This window comes from Marmota monax, unplaced genomic scaffold, assembly GCF_021218885.2.
Source record: "Marmota monax isolate L192 unplaced genomic scaffold, Marmota_monax_Labrador192_F-V1.1 WCK01_AAM20220418_F8-fsc00060, whole genome shotgun sequence".
Lineage (NCBI taxonomy): Eukaryota > Metazoa > Chordata > Mammalia > Rodentia > Sciuridae > Marmota > Marmota monax.
The window spans coordinates 885460-903988 of NW_026692826.1; the positions used below are offsets into that span (position 1 = coordinate 885460).

At 32.1% G+C, this 18529-nt stretch overlaps 1 protein-coding gene across 5 annotated transcripts in view; it reads right to left on the reverse strand.

The window, feature by feature from the left end:
- The window catches only part of Cdh19 (cadherin 19), a 78574-nt gene that overhangs the window by 43466 nt on the left and 16579 nt on the right, over positions 1–18529 (reverse strand). Inside the window, exons 2-5 of one of the 5 annotated variants that reach the window (XM_058580667.1) lie at positions 15175–15257; positions 13482–13633; positions 5997–6298; positions 2420–2714 (exon numbers count right to left, since the gene is read on the reverse strand). In XM_058580667.1, the coding sequence (XP_058436650.1) occupies positions 2420–2714; positions 5997–6298; positions 13482–13533 (649 nt within the window). In that variant the 5' untranslated portion in view covers positions 13534–13633; positions 15175–15257. Of the gene's footprint in view, positions 1–2419; positions 2715–5996; positions 6299–13458; positions 13634–15174; positions 15258–18529 lie in introns of all 5 variants that reach the window. The other 4 variants (XM_046448560.2, XM_058580668.1, XM_046448561.2 and 1 more) reach the window with 4 other exon arrangements.

An 18529-nucleotide genomic window follows, 5' to 3' on the forward strand; every position in this document is an offset into this window, starting at 1 on the left:
CATATTAGTGACTGTTGTATTCTGCTACCTTTCCTATCCCCTACTATTAATAGAGAAAAATTTGTAATGTTTTGGGTTTTCTCTTCTCATGACATTCAAATGTAGATTTCTTTCAGTAATTCTAACCAAATTCTAAGTTCAAAGCGCAGACTCAAAATATAATAATTAGTGGTTGACTCCAACACAAACCAATATATTTAAGAAAAAAAAAACACACTGGTTAGTTCTTAAAGGCTTAAATAATTGGATACTGAATTTGGAAACAATGGCAACATGGAATTTGGAAACAGTAACCCATCACTTGGCAGTGAATATGAAAATAAATTGAAAAATTAATGATCTATTTAGTAAAATAATTCACTTTATTATTGATTAAATATTAAGATAAGCCTGTATAACTATATTATTTGGTTTCTTTACTCCTAATCAAAGTCAATAAAGTGCAGAAATGCTTCAGAGGGTGCTGATGAGAAGGTTAACAGAGCAATAGGAATATCTCCCTATGTTCGCAATGGACACCTTGATGTTGCATACTTTATTGGACTTGGCCTCCAGGGAGGTATAAAAAAGTGCTCAGTGGTGTTTCTATGACTCCATGTGCAGCCTGAATCCTGACTGGCACTTTCATAAGACGTCATGATCTATGCAAATTGACTAGAAGATTTGTGCATGGACCTCAAACAGGAGTGCACAAGATGTGTATGGCAGTTAGATAGTGCCTGCACTAAACCATGATTTGGGAGTCTCTTGGAAGCCACAGTTAAACTGCAGTGATACCATGTTATCAAAACTATAATATACTCAAAATAATCCCCTTGTAAGTGCACCATTCAACTCTGAACAACACCTGCTTTTTAAAATACTTCATGTTTTTCTCTTCTTCCTATGTCACCAGCCAAATCTGCTCTTTCTAATTTGCCAGCCACCCCATTTTGCTTAGCAGTGGAGTCAGCCTGGGTTCTTTTGAGCTCCTTAGCTGCTGCATTCTCTGCTAAAAGGATCTCAGTTATGACCTACATCATTGCCATATGTCAATGACTCACACACTGCTACAAACAGTCTTCATCACTCTGCTATGGAAATCTTCCTGGGATAAGGTGTGGCTGGCCTTTTTGCATCACACACTTTAAAACCCACCTTTTAATGTGCCCCCTATTTCTCCATGCAATTCATCATCATCAATCATTTACACTTTACATTTTCATAACACATCTTGTTGATTATAATCTTGCTTAAAATTAGCTATTTCTTGTTTGTGTACGGAATTAAAATATAATCCATGTTAGAAATTAATTTCTGTGTGTTCTTTCCAATTCTATTCTCAGTTTTACAGAAAAGCTCCTAGTACATGAGTATGTAAGATATGCTTGATGAGAAAGAAGGAGAAGTTAGAAGATGAAGGAGAAGAAGGAGAAGGTTGAGAGGAAAAAGGAGGCGAAGAGGAGCCAAGCAGGACAGAGAGGAAGAGAAGGCAAGGAACTCTTCCTTTGCTTAGCAAACAAAATTGAAGTATTTAAAATAATTTTTAATATCTAATAATAATTTGGATACATATTTCACAACTTGATTTGTTTACACACTAGTTAAAATACTTGTATTCTAAAGGATGTAGAAAGATATCTTTGAATTTCTACCTAGAATATTAAAATATAAGACATCAGAAAACTATATGAAAGAATATATATTTTTGGAATCATTGGATAATGAATCACATATTTAGGTAAAGCAGTTTTAAAACATGTTAGCATCATTTTAAATGATCATGATGGAATCATATTTGTCAAAGTTAAGTAAATTTTTTAATTAAATTATATTATTTATTGTGCTTTTAAAGTATTTTCACTGATTAAATTAAGGGAAAATCTTTGCATAAAACATAGCTTTTCCCCTACTAGAAAAACATTTCCAGTTTTCAAGGCAATAAATTCCTATATCTTATGGAAATCACCCTGTTCTTTATATTTCATATTTAAATCATTAGTAACAATAGCATTGGACTTTAAAAGAAACTTGAAATAGTTGCACAGGGGTTTTGTACCACTTTGCTTCATTTTTAGTCTTTACATTCCTTGGTTTTGATGTCAATATTAGCTCTTGTTTTATAAATTGGCTTTCTTTATTCTATATACATATCCTGCAGAATTTTATTAATTGCTCAAATAAACATGTTTGAACTTTTTTACTACTTTCCAGAATGAGACAAATTTAATAACACAGGTAATTTATTAATGCACAGTACCATTTAAAAAAAACATTTTTACCATAGACTAGTTTTTAAAAAAAAAATTTCACTTAAATATGTTCATATAAGGAAGCATTAATGTAATACTTAGATAATCCACTTCCAAAACATATGCTCAAAAATTTAAAATTTGTTGTCATTGTTAAAATATCTTTGATGTAAATTAATATGCAATACCTTCTGGAGACATCTCTGGGACAATGGCCTCATAAGGTTCATCTAGGAATTTTGGTTCATTGTCATTGATATCCGAAACTCTGATGACAAACTCAGACTCAGGCTCCACAGCCCTTCCAGTGGTGGTGTCTATTACCTGGGCTCTCAGAGTGTAGAGGGACCGTTCCTCTCTATCGAGCTTCTGTATGGCATATAGGTCACCTGTTCTGTTGTCAATGGTGAAAAGACTTCCAGCTCCATCTCCCCAAAGCTTGTATTGAAAAGAGTTGTTTCCATTGTCTAAGTCAGATCTTAGCTGTAAGTACAAACAGGTACAACTGAGTTTCCAGATAGGCTCAAAATGAAAAATCCATTTTAAGAGTTCATTTTCTTTTGTGCTAATCATTCCTTGAGTTAATAATTCTATTTAATTCCTATATTATTTTAATTCACATATTAATTTCAAATTTAATATCAACCATCAGAAAGAGAGTTAATTTTTTTAATATAAAGAAATACAGAAATTTGATTCTTCTACATAGACAATTCTAGTAATATATTATTACTGAAAAACAAAGCCTCTTTCATAAATTATTCACAACATAGTTGGTCCATGTTTGTTCTATGGTTACATCCTTGGTCACTAAAACCAAAGCCTGGAATATTTATATTTGGTTGGAACCTAGAGAAAATTTTACTTATATCTATGATCACAAATAATTATAACATTACAAGTTACATAATACTGATGAACTCAATCTTTTCTATGCAGAAGCAAAGACAGAAAATTTTAAAGAATTACCCAGAGTCTCAGGTTTCTGGGAAGTTTTATGATTTGGCACAGGACTGTGAATTCCAAGATTCACCCATGATGATAATTATATAACATGCTTTCAAATCTTTAATTTTAAGCTAGAAAATGCCCACTCTTTCTAACACATTTTACTTGATTTTTAAACATACACTTTTCTTCTTGTGCTTATTTTTTTATTTTGTGAAAAATTGCTCATTCATAGTTTTGATGAGTAATTTAGATTTTAAAATTTATATGTCAAAAGATGTCATTTTGATATTGATGTGGTTAAATTGGCTTTCTGGTTTATCATAATTAAATCTACATAAATAATTCTCCTTTTGTACATAAATGATGCCTTTGTTATTACAAATGTGTTTTCTTGATTCACCATTCATGAATATACTCTTCTTCAAAGGAAGACTTCCTATGAAAATACAAAGATAACCATGAAATGCCATCCTAAACCAATTAAAACTTGTCTGATGGCTGCAGTTAAAAGTTATTATTCCTCACTAACTCATAACTTTTCTACGCTATTGTGGAGAAATTCTAAACATACCCCAAATAACAATAATATAGTATTATTGTTGTTGTTGCTCTTATTGTTGTTGTTTTAATCTGTATTATCATTGCTACATACTTGAAGAAACAGATTTGGGAAAACTAACATCCAACTTAATGTTATGGTTATAGCTTTTTTAGTTTGATAGTCCTTAATTATTTATAAAGAGAAGAGATCTTCTATGTCATGAGGTTATGAAATTAAGAATAATTAATATATTTTCTAATGAATATGTCAAATGAGCAATGAATAGACCGTGTTTTTAAAATGATATCACTTCAATGTAGTTTTAAAATTTGTTCAATATTGAATGAAGGTAAATTAAATTCAGTAAAGAATAGGAGTATACCAAGCTTATTTAAATTATAAATTTCAAAGACCAAGGAGGTCAACATTTTTAAAGACACATTTTTTTTTCTTTTCTTTTTTTCTTTATTTTGGTACTGGGGATTGAACATAGCGGCACTCAATCACTGAGCCACATCCCCAGTCTTATTTTGTATTTTATTTAGAGACAGGGTTTCACTGAGTTGCTTTAGTGCCTCACTGTTACTAAGGCTTGCTTTGAACTCAAGATCCTCCTGCCTCAGCCTCTGGAGTGCTGGGATTACAGGCAAGTGCCAGCATACCTGCCCATAAAGAACAATTTTAAGTGGTAAATCATCAAAACTGTTTTACTGAACACTTGCCTCTAAATGTTACAAAATGCATGTGTTAAACTCATTTTGATCTCATGCACTATAGTACATATTTTGAAATTTACTATATTTTTATTTTAAAATATTTTCTCAATTAAGCAGCTGTTAAATATTTGACCAAACAATTTCACATTTTTTTTTTTTTACGTAACTGCCTTTCCAATTTTTATTTTTTTTAAATGAATGTATCAAAAAGCAGTTTTGTGGGACACATCTTACCAGCAGCTCTTCAGTTGCATACACCTAAACATCCCCCAAAGTTTCTTCCAAACCAGTTATCTCTGTGTAATGTGAATCATGAGATTGTTTAGAGGAAAAACAAGTATTTTCATGGATGTTTGTTATAGAAAGAAAAGAACAGGCAAAGACAATCATTCTGTGAGATGAGGAAACAAGAGGCTGGTGTAGGTGGCAGAAACAGAGTAGGAAATGTGACAGCCAAGGAGATAGTCTTTGTTCCTGTCACATTGGTACAGTTAAGTACCTTATTTAAGAAAAGCCACTGAACGGGATTTGCCTGTCACCCTCTTCAGTGACAGAAGAGTTTAAGTCATTCTGGAGATCACTCTAAATGGAGCTAGATAGACTCAGTTCATTAGCAGCCCCTTAGGATGGACCCTATTTGTGCCACAGGGCATGTGACTTACCTGCAGACATTGTGGAGAATTAAAAGGGTAAGGAGGACCCTGTGGGAGACAAACAGGGACACACGGGAGTGTTCTGAAGCCTGTTTGCCAAAGATCCTAATCTAAGCCTGTGGTTGAAGGTACTCCTGTGCCTGTGGCTGATAGGATAGAGGTACTTAGATGGAATCCAGATACCACACTAATGCTGAGGCTCCCCTGAATGGGCTAGAAGACAGTTAATGAATTTTGAGTGCTTCACCCTTTGGGCCCAATTAAATTTTAGTGCCAGTTAATTAGCGGTTAAACATTTCAGTTCATTCATCTAGAGAAAGAACTTATGGAAAAGGACATAATATTGTAATTATCTGTGTTTAAAGAAAACCAAATAATAATCAAAACCAAAAACATAAATTGGAGGTGTTCTGTCTCATTAAGGACATTTTCTTAAAATATATTCTTCTAAGAAGGTGAAAATAACTATCCTTTGCACTTCAACTTCACTAATCAAATGAAGTGTGTGGGCTTCTGACACTCCTTGGCTGCAAAAGGATACAGTGTTAAATTGCTTCATTAAAAAATGAAGGAGGAATAAATCAATAGCTATTTAGCATAACAGAAAAATCAGGCAAAAAAAATGTTGGTAGATGATATTTGACTCATTGAGTCTGCTTTGATTTATTACCAAAAATTGCACCACTGAATTTCTAGCTATTGATCAATGAGTAGCCTTTTCATGTAGGAGACTAGAGTGAAATTTGAACCCAGAACTCAAGTTTTTAGTGATGTTCAGGTGCTTGAAAATTCTAAATAATTAATAATGTTCATGTTTGAGGTTTTCTAGTGGTTCCACTGAGAAAAATGCAGAACTCAGCAACCACCAAAACCATGAACTGGAAGACTTTCAGAAAGTAAGTACCCGTCCAATGTGATAACTTCCATTCATTTCCTCTGGTACAAAGAATTGGTTCCACACCCAGCCTCGCTTCACTCTCCAATGAGAGTCTGCCCATTTTTCAGCCTTCTCTCTGCTAGAGTCTCCTGCCACTGCAAAGCCAGGCCAGAGGCAGGGGATCCCCAGCACACAAGGCAGCAGCCAGCAAACGTGCATTGCGATGTCTCCTTGGGTACCAGTGTCACTCTTCCAAGGACAGAGTGTGTAGCCCACAAAAATCCTGTGCTTCTTTATCGTCTTTTTTCTCTTAAATATCTTTTGTATCCCTAAAGCATAGAAACAAAACAAAATTTGTCATTTAAGAAATAACATTTTCTCACATAATTACTAAAGACAGGTTACAGACAGCTTTTGCATCTTTGAGAAATAAAATATACATTCAATTTATCCTTTGATTAAGCTAGTGAATTATATTTTATAGTCCAACAATAATCCGATTGCAATAATTATAAATTTCTACTCAAGGAACACTTGTTGTAAACTGCAATCACAAATCCGCCTGAAGGTTGAAAAGTTACTCTTAGCTATCTCCTTGACTGACAAGATGACATAGAGAGAGAGTTTTAAAATATTATTTAATTTACGTATGTCCTTCTAGCCATCTCAGCAAAATTCATACTATTCCCTTAAAGCAATCATCAAGTCATGAGTAAAAACCAAGGCATGTATTTATCATCTTTTCATGCAATATAAATATGATGTATCTTCCAGTTTTGAAAATTATGATGTTTTTATGTAGTTAATTAAATAGGCAAAGTAATAATTAAGCTTAAAACCCAAGAAATGTAATAATAAGTTAAACTATAAAACATCCAAACTAGAAAGCCTGTGCAGGATATTTACCCTTGTATATTTTGAAAGATTTGGTAAAATTATTTCTCTTTGAATACAAAAAAAAGACATTTTTTAGGATTAAGTACAAAATGTGATGCCAGGGTAAAATGGCTCATGGTTTATGATATGTATGATAGCTATGAAATGAAATAGTAAAATCAAAAACGCAGCCTACTGAGTTTTTCATTCAAAACCTATTGTTGAACGGAAGCTGATGTTACAAACTGTCTCTTTCATAATTGGTAATGCTCATCCTTATATGTAATTGAATAACTTCATATTTCCCTCCTCTATTTAGGATTCCGTCAAACTATATGGGGTTTCTTTCTTTAGCCACCAGGAAGGAAAATTTGGTGAGATCCACAGTAGCATTCACTTTCATGAACTCATCAGGAAAGCCATACATCCTGGCTTAGAAGTATTTCAGCATGATCTTGTTTTGAATATTCTGTAGGTGTTTTTTTAATGATTCCTGAGAGAGTTTGGGGTCTTTGGCTCTTGTTAGGAAAGGTTGTTAAAAAACACTTAATTAAGAAAGAACACAGGGATTCTATGTTCCCTCTGTAATCCCTTCAAGTGGATGTATTTTTTGTTACTTGTTTACTTAATGAAGGTCATGAAGAAATTCAGTTGAAATGAAAATTAAGGATGAATTTTATCCTTACATTGAATATTTTAAGTACTTAAAAAGTCTATTTTTTGAATATTAGTGAAAAATATATTTTGATAGCTAGTAAATAATCATTTGTAACAAATACAGTTTACTTAATAAAAAAGATATTTTGCATAAGTTTGGTAAACTATCACTCGGGATGATATGAAAGTATTTGTCTTATTTGACAAAGTGATATTTCTGTTAACATTATATTGTAACCTTCTCCTACAACTAAAAATAGAGAAAATAACATAATGAACCACTGTGCATCCCTGTACAGCTACAATAATTACCAGCACAGGGCCAACCTCATGTCGTGCATACATACACCACTTCCTCAGAGTAAAACAGATTTCTGATGTCACATCATCGTAACCACACCAGACACACTATACTTGAGCTTACGTGATACATGTGTATGTGTATGCACCTCTAAAAATCAAAATTGGATACTTAAAGCTAATATTAAGATTTCGACACAATCAAATATGCATGGAGTATTTAAATTAAAAATTTTCAAACATCTTTGAATCATATTTCAAATATATTCACACAATATGGTGTGCTGAGATATTTGTTATCTTGTTGTTACCTCAGTTTCCTCTTTCTATTTTTCATTTTCCTTTCCATTTATGTGATATAGTCTTTGGTCCCTATATTGTTCCTCACCTTCTGGATATTGCTAAATGTATTCCCATGTGTGATCAGATATAGTTCTTTATCTTCTGAATTCTCTATAAATTTCTAGTGACTTTCTTCAATACAATTTAAAATACTTGTTAAACATAATCATAACTCATGTTTTACATTTCTTATTGCATGACATCCAGTGGCTGAAATCGCCTAGAATTTTTTTTTTTTTCATATCTTGTTTTTACTGTAGTGGGAGATGTTTTTTTTTTTTCTATATATATGTATTAGCAGATGATATACACATCAGAGGAATCATTTGTTATAAATTTCATAGTAAACTTTCTCTTAAGGTTTTTGTTTTTAGTTTTTGATAACTATTGCCCAAATTGAATATTTCAGTAACCACAGTGTGAAACAATAAAGAAATATAAACTCTAAAAAAACTAAAAGTAATCCCCAAAATTTAATAATATGTTATTTGAAAAAAAAATTACAGGACGATTTTTATCAGAAGGTTGAATAGTGCAGAAGAAAATACCTTTGGTTATGAGGACAATTCAGTAGGAACAAATCAAACTAAATTACAGTGATAAAACTAACAGTACACAAATAATTTTTAAAAATAAAGAGGATTTCAATATCTTTTGGAACAATATCATGTGGCATAGCATATGTATAATTGGAATTGCAAGAAAAGAGTGATAGTGTCAAAAACATTTTTAAAATGGCCAATTATTTTTAAAATATGCCTTACATTATCACATTGAAAAAGAAAAAAAAATAATAACCTCAGTAAACACCAAGCCCCCCCCCAAATAGCAACAAAATCAACCCAATTCTGCTCTTGTAAAATACTAAAATTATATATGTAAATAAATCACTGTTGAAAACAGCAAACAATAATAATGTTTGTTAAATGTTCATCAGATCTGGGTGTGATAGCAGCCTGGGAGGCTGAAGCAGGAGTATCATGAATTCAAAGCCTGCTTTAGTAAAAGTGAGGCATTAAGCAACACAGTAAGACCCTATCTCTAAATAAAATACAAAATAGGGCTGGAGATGTGGCTTAGTGTCCTAGTGCCACTGAGTTCACTCTCTGGTACAAAAAAAAAAAAAAAAATCATCAGAAATAATATATGGTAAATGGAAGCAGAATGTCATGCCTGAAGTTCTCAGAAAATACACTCCAATTTATAATTATGCATCCCACACTATAAGAACAATATTAAGCAGAACTGCAAGACTTCACCAGCAGCACAACTTCATGACAAAAATAATGAGAAAATCTTCAGATGAAAGACAGATGCACAAAAGTAATGAATCATGTAGAAGTATTAAATATGAATGAAATTAAAGGGCATTTTGCTTATTTATTAATATATTTAGAAATTGATGTAATAACAACAACATATTATGGGATATATAACACATGAAGAAGGAAAATTTGTAATGATAGTGGCTCAGATGGTGAGATATGAGAAGTGGAAACACCTTCCCTTACAGATGGAATGACGCAGCAGGACTTCAAATGATGACCCTGATAAGTAAAGAACTCCAGTTCAAATCTCTGCAACAGCAAGATCTCACAAACAACAATGTACAAAAGGAATAATATGAACACAAATAAAGTCTTAGTATGACAGTATAAAAGTACATTTCACCAAACAGAAAAAGCAAACTCAAGATTATACAAACAAACACTACAAAATCAATCACTGTGATAGAAAGGAATCAGTGAAACCTGACAAAGAAAAGGAGAAGATTGTCACATAAAGTTTTAAAATTCAACTATGTACTATGCAGAAGGAAAGCACTTTGATTACAAATACACAAGAAATTCATCAGCAGGATGATAAGGAGAGACAGTATAAGAATCATGCCTTAAGATATTGGAAATAGCCGTAAAAGTACTTTGAAGTAAAAACCCATGACCATAAATATTACCTGAATAAGAAGGGACATTTACTAAAGATAAAATAGATACATTCATCCAGTTTTAAGTATGAGTCTTCTTATTACAGAGCTTAAAAATACATGAAGCAAACCTTATCAGGGTTAACAAAAAGCAGACACAGTCACTTTCGAGGAGGATGGTGGATTATTTACCACTATTCTCCTTTATTGAAATGCCAAGAGGACAAAAAGATCATGAAGTACATGAAAGATTTAAGAAGTGAGCCAACTAGCTTCAAGGAATGAAGCCATTGTAGAGAGCCGCACCAACAGAATACAGATGTTTTACAAGGACACATGATAGATTTTTAATGGAAGAATATACACTGGGCCATTAAAAACCTTTTTCAATCATTTTCAAAGGTTTCCTTACTACAAAGTACACTCTTTAATGGCAATAAATAAAGTATAAATCAATAACAAAATTATATCGGGAAATAGCTATGCATTAACAAAATTAAAAGTATAGTATCCTTATATAACCAAATTAAGAAATCAGCAAGAGAAGATTGAAGCAATCTCTAGAAACCAGAAAAAGAAACAGTGAGCTTGAGAATAGAAATAAATAAAGTAGGAATGTTAATGACACAAGGAAAATTAACAATACCCGAAGGTGCTTCTTTTAAAATATCAATAAAATTTATGACTAATTAGTCAGAATGATAAGGGAAAAATGAAGGGGCCTAAATTAGCAACTAGAATGAGAGAGAGGATGGTAATGTATCTTCTACAAATTTAGAAGGGGAATGAGAATAACACTGTGAAAGTGTTTAAGACAATAACTTTGACAACTTTTATCAAAAAAATGAAATAAAAATTATTCAACTGACATAAAGAATAGAAAATTGGAGCTGTTCAATAGATATTAAATGTATATTCTATAATGTACATTTTCCTGCAAGGAAAAACATAGATCCAGGTACATTGGAATGCAACAGTTAAGGAAGAAATACTACTAATCTTAGATAACTTTCTTCCAGAAAATACAAGTGGACATTTCCCTACTTATTATAATGAGGCAAATATGATATGATTATCAAAACAAACAAAAACACAATATGCATTTAACTACCAATTGGCCTCGTGGATATAAATGAAAAATCCTAAACATAATAATAATTATGTAAATAATAAATAATCCAAACTATTTTTTAAAAGGAAATGTATCAGAAAAAAAAAAATTTATCATTTCTAGAAGAATAAAAAGGATTCTGGCTCAGATATTGATCAGCATAATTTTCTCTATTTACAGAATGCAAAGGGGAAACCTTGCATAATCTCAGTAGACACCAGAAGCAGCTGTTTAATGGCAGTACCCATATATGTAATACCAACTCATGATGGTAGAAAGCAAAAAGATCTCTAGTACTCCAACAAAGGACAATTACATAAAATCTACACCCACCATCTTAGTTTAAATTATAAAATGAACATTCTCCCACTAACATCAAAAACATTACAAGGATGGGGGCCCAATGCACTTCTATTCTTACACACTCTATTCTACACTTTTGTAGCAAGTGCCATAAAGAAGGAAAAGAAATAAGTGAAAAACAAAAAGGAAAATATCTTCAATTAAGAACAATTTCTGCAAAAGAAAAATGGGATGTATTGAGATGATAGCAATATAATGGGAAATGAATCCTTAAGTGTTGTGAAACAGGAACAATGAAGAAAACACAAATGTCACACAGTCACTATGCAACAGTTATATTTTTACATTCTAGAATCACACTATTAAACTGTGAAATAAAAATGCCTTAGACAAACCTTTTGAAAAACACTTTCATGATAATAAATTATGGGCAAGATCTTTATACATAAAATAGAAAATACTGTTGAAAAAATAAGAATTAAGAGAATAGAAGTATTGCTCAATAATTAGCAGACCAAATTTTATTGTGATATAATTTTTGTAGTGTGTTCAGGTTTGTCATTTTTTACTAAGACAGAGACATAAGGGCTATATTTTTTTTTTTTTTGTTCAAACAATTTAAAACACACAAATAAATAAATACATGCAACAGTGCTTCTCAAGGTATTATTTTTCACTCATTGAAGGATAGTAATCTATGAAAGACAAGAAACAGAAGCAACAAGTCCTAAAATTTCCCCAAATTACTGAATGCATAGGAGTCCAAGCAGCAATTTTGAAGGGTAGAGAAGCCAGAGAGAAGCTTACATTCTGAGTTGAGGAGGGCTGGAAGCATGGTACCATGGTAGCTATAGGTCATAGGGGACACCACTGAAGATGAGAGAGTTGTATGATTAGAGAACTTTGGCAATCCATAGAGTATCTCCATTGCATATTTAGTAGATTAATGTTAAATTATGTACGTGAAAAAACTACATCTTCCCATGGAAGGATCCACCTGAAATCATTGGGGGAGTAGTCCTTTAAGTCTGTAATCAACAGTGAAAGTGAGACGCCTCATGGTTCATGGGTACAGGTGGGGTACTCAGTATTTTTTCCTAGGCAATAGGAAAAAACTGTTCTAGATAAACACTGGTCTGCTTTTCTCCAGGAAATCTTAAAAGCAAGACCATAAAGGTCAGCATTTCCAGCTAAATTAAAAACATCTCTGAACAGAGTTCAAAAATATGCATAGGAAAATAAAGCCTTCAACAAAAAAACAAGGTAAAATTTCGAGTCTGACATCCAGTCAAATGGCCATGCCTATAGAGAAGAAGGAAAGCATGTCCAAGGAGATTTGTCCCAATCAATTAAATCAACCTAGAAACCAATCATGGTATATCCATAAAGTGTAATACTCAATATCAAAAACAAATAAACAAGTGATGTACACAGAAACTGAACATTGACATTAAGTGGAAGAAAAAATTAACTCAGATTGTATGTTTCCATTTATGCATATAAATTTTTATAAAGTTAAAACCAATCGCAGTGAAAGAAATGAGCCTAGTACTTGAGGCTGGGAGAAAGAGTGAAAGGAACGGATTTCCAATGGACCCCATGAACTCTAGAGAGTGTGGATGGCTATGTTCATTACCTTTATTGTGCTGATAAAAAAAAAAAAAATCTCAAAAAAAACCACCCCAGCAACAATTGATTTTGAATACATACAATTTATTGTGCCAGTTTTACCACATTATTACACTTAATTTTTTTATTTGTCAATCTCAGAAGAAGAAATTAGATGATTTGTGCCAAAATGATATTTGTGCCAAAATTCTGATATGTTACATTTTGACATAACGGACACATTCTTAAAAGTATTTTTGTCAAAAATTGAAAGATAATTTCCAGGAATTTACCAAAAATAAAGTTAACTAAACCAAATGAAATGATGAAATGTATCTAAATTGTTAGTTTCTCTGGAGATCATTTACCCACAGTGTGATTTGTGCAATACCAGCTGGTTGTGAAGCTTGTGTGAGCTCCAGCATCTCCAGATACAGGGACATCAAGTCAGCATTTTGTCACACTACCCTTGAGGTCTGTGCATGACAGGAGTTCTGAACAGCACTGGCACCAGGAAAAGGATCCAGGTCCTTCAGTACGTCACTGGTTTCAGAAGAACAAAATAAAAGTAAAGAGATAAGGAATATACTGTTCTAGATTAAAAGAAATTCAAGAAACACAAAACCCAGTGGTATAAAATGAGGAAACTGGATCATGATTTGTGCTAATATAATTTTATACTTAGGTTTTTAGGATGAATGGAAATTTAATATGTGTACAGTACTATATTAGGTGATAATCAGGATATGCTGTTAATGTGAATGATTGGAACTTTCTTTGTAATTGTATAGAATCATGCCATAGTTTTGGTACTATATAATTCATATCTTGGTGCATATTGGTTTTGGAAAAAACAGGATGCCTAACTTCTAAATTTTTTAAATTAAATACTTTAAATTTAAATATTTTAAATTTTTAAAAAATATTCAAGAATAAAATCGGAAGATAGGTAAATAACCATGGTAAAAACGTGATAACAATTATTCCAATGGGGTCATGAGAATTTGGATAGTTTATTAATTTATTTTTTCAATTGCTTTTAAAATAAATAAATATATATATATATATATATATATATATATATATATATATATATAACCAATAATAAAAATAGAAAGTTTCATTTTAACATTAATATAGTAGTCTGAAATCAATAGTTATTTTAAGAGCAGCTATTAATGAAAATATACAGAAACAGGAATATTCCATAATACTCATAAAAATAAAAATTTGGATAAGCATTTTGGAGAATAATTTGGCCAAGCAATATTTTAAAGTGTTTAATAGAAGTTATATTTTACAGTTCCATACCTAAAGAAATGTTCAAAATTGTCTGCTGGTAGAAAAATACAAATCGGGTAAATTTAGGAAAAAAAATGAAAAATAATGTTGAAGTTAGGATTATGTATGATATTCATTATGTAAGTATTTTTTCTAAATTTCAAGGCAATACTCTTTCATACTGTTAATATGAAGAAATTCTGTATAATTCTAAGTTTGATAATATTCACATGAACCACAATATTTATTATGTAACTACTATAATAGTAGGAAGTTATGTTGTTTTAATGGTTGAAATTTAGAACCATTTTACATTTTCTTTTCTCTCCAACAATCAAAAATGGGAGTTCAAAACCCACTTGAATCAAATGTATGAAAGATAATATGTCATGAGCTTTGTAATGTTTTGAACAACCAATTAAAGAAAAAAAGAAGAAGAAGACATTTGACCAAGGCAAAAAAAAAAAAAAAAAGTAAATATTTCAGATATAATGATGCTCACTAGATGTGAATTGTCTCTCTCCTAGATGATACACATTTTTAAAATTAAGTTCATATTTGAAATATTCAATAGCTAAATTTAAAATTAACAGCTAACATATCACTTTATAATTTTACATAATAAAAAGCAGATCTGAAAACTGTTCACTGTACTTTCAAATATATATTAATAATGTAAAAAAAACAAATGAAATGGAAGCAATAGTTATATCTGAATTATGAAATACTGTGGTTTTGTTTATATGCTTATATATTTGAAATTTTCTATAATGGTCATGTATTTCAGGGTAAGGAAAAAATACCTTTTCAAATAATGGTGCACTTTTGATTGAAGACTGATGATAGCTGTCAGCTGTGCAAGACTGAGAAACTTTCTGAGCTGAGTCTAGGCATACAAGGAAAAATGCTAACAATTAGTTATATTTGAAATGGGCTCAAGAGAAACCAGTGGTGGCATTTCTGCCTTGCATTTGCAATCCTGGTTATATTTTCCAATCAGGTGAATACATTAATAAAATCTTCATAATACTTCAATATGGAAGAAACATGCTAATACTGTATCTCATATTAGTGTGGTTTGATTTATTCTCTTATTGCTACTATGTAGGCACATTAATGAATATTTATCATGTTGTACAGTAGAGTACATTTCAACATATATAATGCATATAAATAGCATGAAACTTACAAGGCACAATAATAGATAACTACTATTACCACCTTAATACTATTGGAATAACACTTAACCTAAGCATCATCAAAATACTATCTCCAAAGAGAATCATATGAATTTAGTTTTGAAAGTTTATTTAATATAATATATTACATCACACAGGAAAGGATTTATATTCAGATGTGACCTGCCAAATATCAAATATTTCTTTGAATGTAGAAAAGGGACTGAAAACCTCACTGCATTTTACTGAACAGGAGGTAGGAAATGCTCAGACAGGTAGCATTGTGACATCTGACACTGACGTGTCCCCTTGTTTACATTGAACCAAGATCTATACACTGAATTTTAACCTTTGGGCCATTCTTGAAACCAGACATAGTAAAATGCTTCCTATTATCCTCTTCCAGACACCTTCTATTCCCCCACGTTGTTCTGAGGTTTTCAGGTTTAAAAAAAAAAAAAGTGGTAAGAATAAGTCAAAATGATGGATTTGGTGGCTGGTGGGAGAAGATAAAAGTTGAAGCTGCAAAAAGTGGATGGGATAAATATAGAAACGTAATCCTATTTGTGATCTCTTAAAAATCAAGGGAAACTTGGCAGCCTCTTAGAATGACGCTAGGCATAAAGTCTTCGAAATGGCTTTCTCAGAAGGAAATTTAGAAAGAAATGTGTGTGGAAATACCTTGCATACATAAGTGCAAAAGAGGCAATATTTCTGGGCCAAAGATTGTTAATAAATGGCATGCCAACTCCTTCTCCAAAAGCATTCACTCCAGAGAGCTGGAATATGAATGATCTTTCTCTGTCCCATTTCTGAACTCTTGTGAAGCATATGTTTTGCATATTTACTGTCACAAAGAAGCCCTTGGCTGCAGATAAAGTAATACAGAATCATATGTCCTCATAAGACCCTGCATATATTCTCATCAGACGCCCTCTTTGACTTTGCAGAGGCTTCCCATTGACCATTTGTGTGATGCCCTAAGACAGCTAAACCACTTCCCCCACATAATAGTTGTATGACCTTGAGCGAATGGTTTGACCTCTACTGTCTCAGTTGCCTCATGTGAAGACTGATGATAATAATTGTGCTCATCCCCCAGAATCATGTTTTTTATAAAAAGATTTGCTGCACATAGAATTTTGCCTGAAGTGATATGTTAAGTGTTGTTAACAAACTACATAAAGATAGCTAATGATAGGCTATCTTTGGTAAAGATCAGATGTTTTCTATATTTCTCAACTTTGAAATATTCAGCTATTTTTAATCTCTCCAAACAATACACATATACAATATCTTTATAAATGTCTATTGCAACTATAGTCTAGGCCTCTTGAATGTCATTTTTTCTAAGTATGGCTAAGTGACTATGACAAATAAACATTGTCATGCTTGAAGCAATACATGATATTGCGTGGACATATATAAGCTGAAAATGATCCCAGTGTGACTCAGAACAATTATGTTTTCAAAGAAGACTAATTATGACTTTAGGGATGGAAAATATTATAATCTATGCACTTATACAGTTTGAAACTGAATCTAATTAGAAATTGTCTTTTCTATGACCTCTTCTTGGTTACATAAAGATAATTATTCCATCTGTGAAAACTTATAAAAAATATAATGTATTCTGGAAGGCAATGTGGAAAGCTGAAATACTGAATGTCACTAAGCTCAGCTTCTCATAGAGAAAAGCAGATGGCAATTAATGTAATGGCCCCATCTTTTGAAAACTATTGACTATGCTTGGCCAAAATGATACACCATAAGACATAATATGTGACGATCTGGAAGTCCCAAAGCTTAAAAAAGAACTAAGAAAGTCTCTTAAAGTTTTCTAAAATACTGCAAAAATAGGATAAAAAGTTTTGCTACATCAGTTTAAAGAACATATAAGTTTTTTTTTTTTTTATATCATGATCTAAATGTGTGAAGCAAGGAAATACTACTATAAGACCTATGTGAAGCACACAGTATAAGGGGATCTTTTGGAAATAGCAACAGACTTCACTTTAATCTCTTCTGATTTCAAGGATTCCTTATAAAAAGCAAGAATGAATGCTTTGAAGTATCTAATTTCAGTTCCCCTTTATTTCATAAGCACATATAATATAAATACATTGCAGAGCAACAATGTGGAAACGTGGTGGCAGTTTTCTGACTGTATCTCAAAGTCTGTTTTGTCTTGATATACATGCATACCTCTTGGCTTATCATGTCCATCTACCCTCCTTCTACCCTTGCCCGCCTCCCTCCGAACCCTTCTTAATCCCTGATTTTCCTCTACTACTTAGAGGTTGCCTTTGTTGTACTTATTGTTAGTTTCCACATATGAGAGAACACGCAATACTTGTTTTTGTGTTTTGCTCCTTTCACTGAGCATGCTGTCCTCTAGTTCCATTTATTTTTCTGAAAATGACAGGACTTCATTCTGGATGAATGCTACTACATTGGATATATGCACCATTTGGAGCAGCTAGGCTGACTCCATATCTTAGCTGTGTGAATGTTATCACAGTAAACATGGGTATGCATTTATCTTTTATATATCGTGACTTCATTTCCTTTGAACATATTTCCAGGAGTGAGAAGCTCGATTACATGGTAGTTCTACTTTTAGTTTTGTGAGGAATCTCCACACTATTTCCACAGCGACCGTACTGATTGACTCCCAACAATCAGCAAATGTTCCTTTTTCTCCACATCCCGACCAACCAACATCTGTGATTTTTTTTTTTAAAAACAGACATTCTTATTTGGGTGAGATGGCATGTCATTTTACTGTTAACTTTCATTTTCCTGATGACGAATGATGTTGAACATTTTTTCTTATATTTATTAGTCATTGGTATTTTTTTTTTTTTTTGAAAAGTGTCTAGTCAGATCATTTGCCCATTTGAAAAATTGGATTACTGGGGGCCCTTGGAATCTATTACTGATTTGTGTGTGTGTGTGTGTGTGTGTGAGAGAGAAAGAG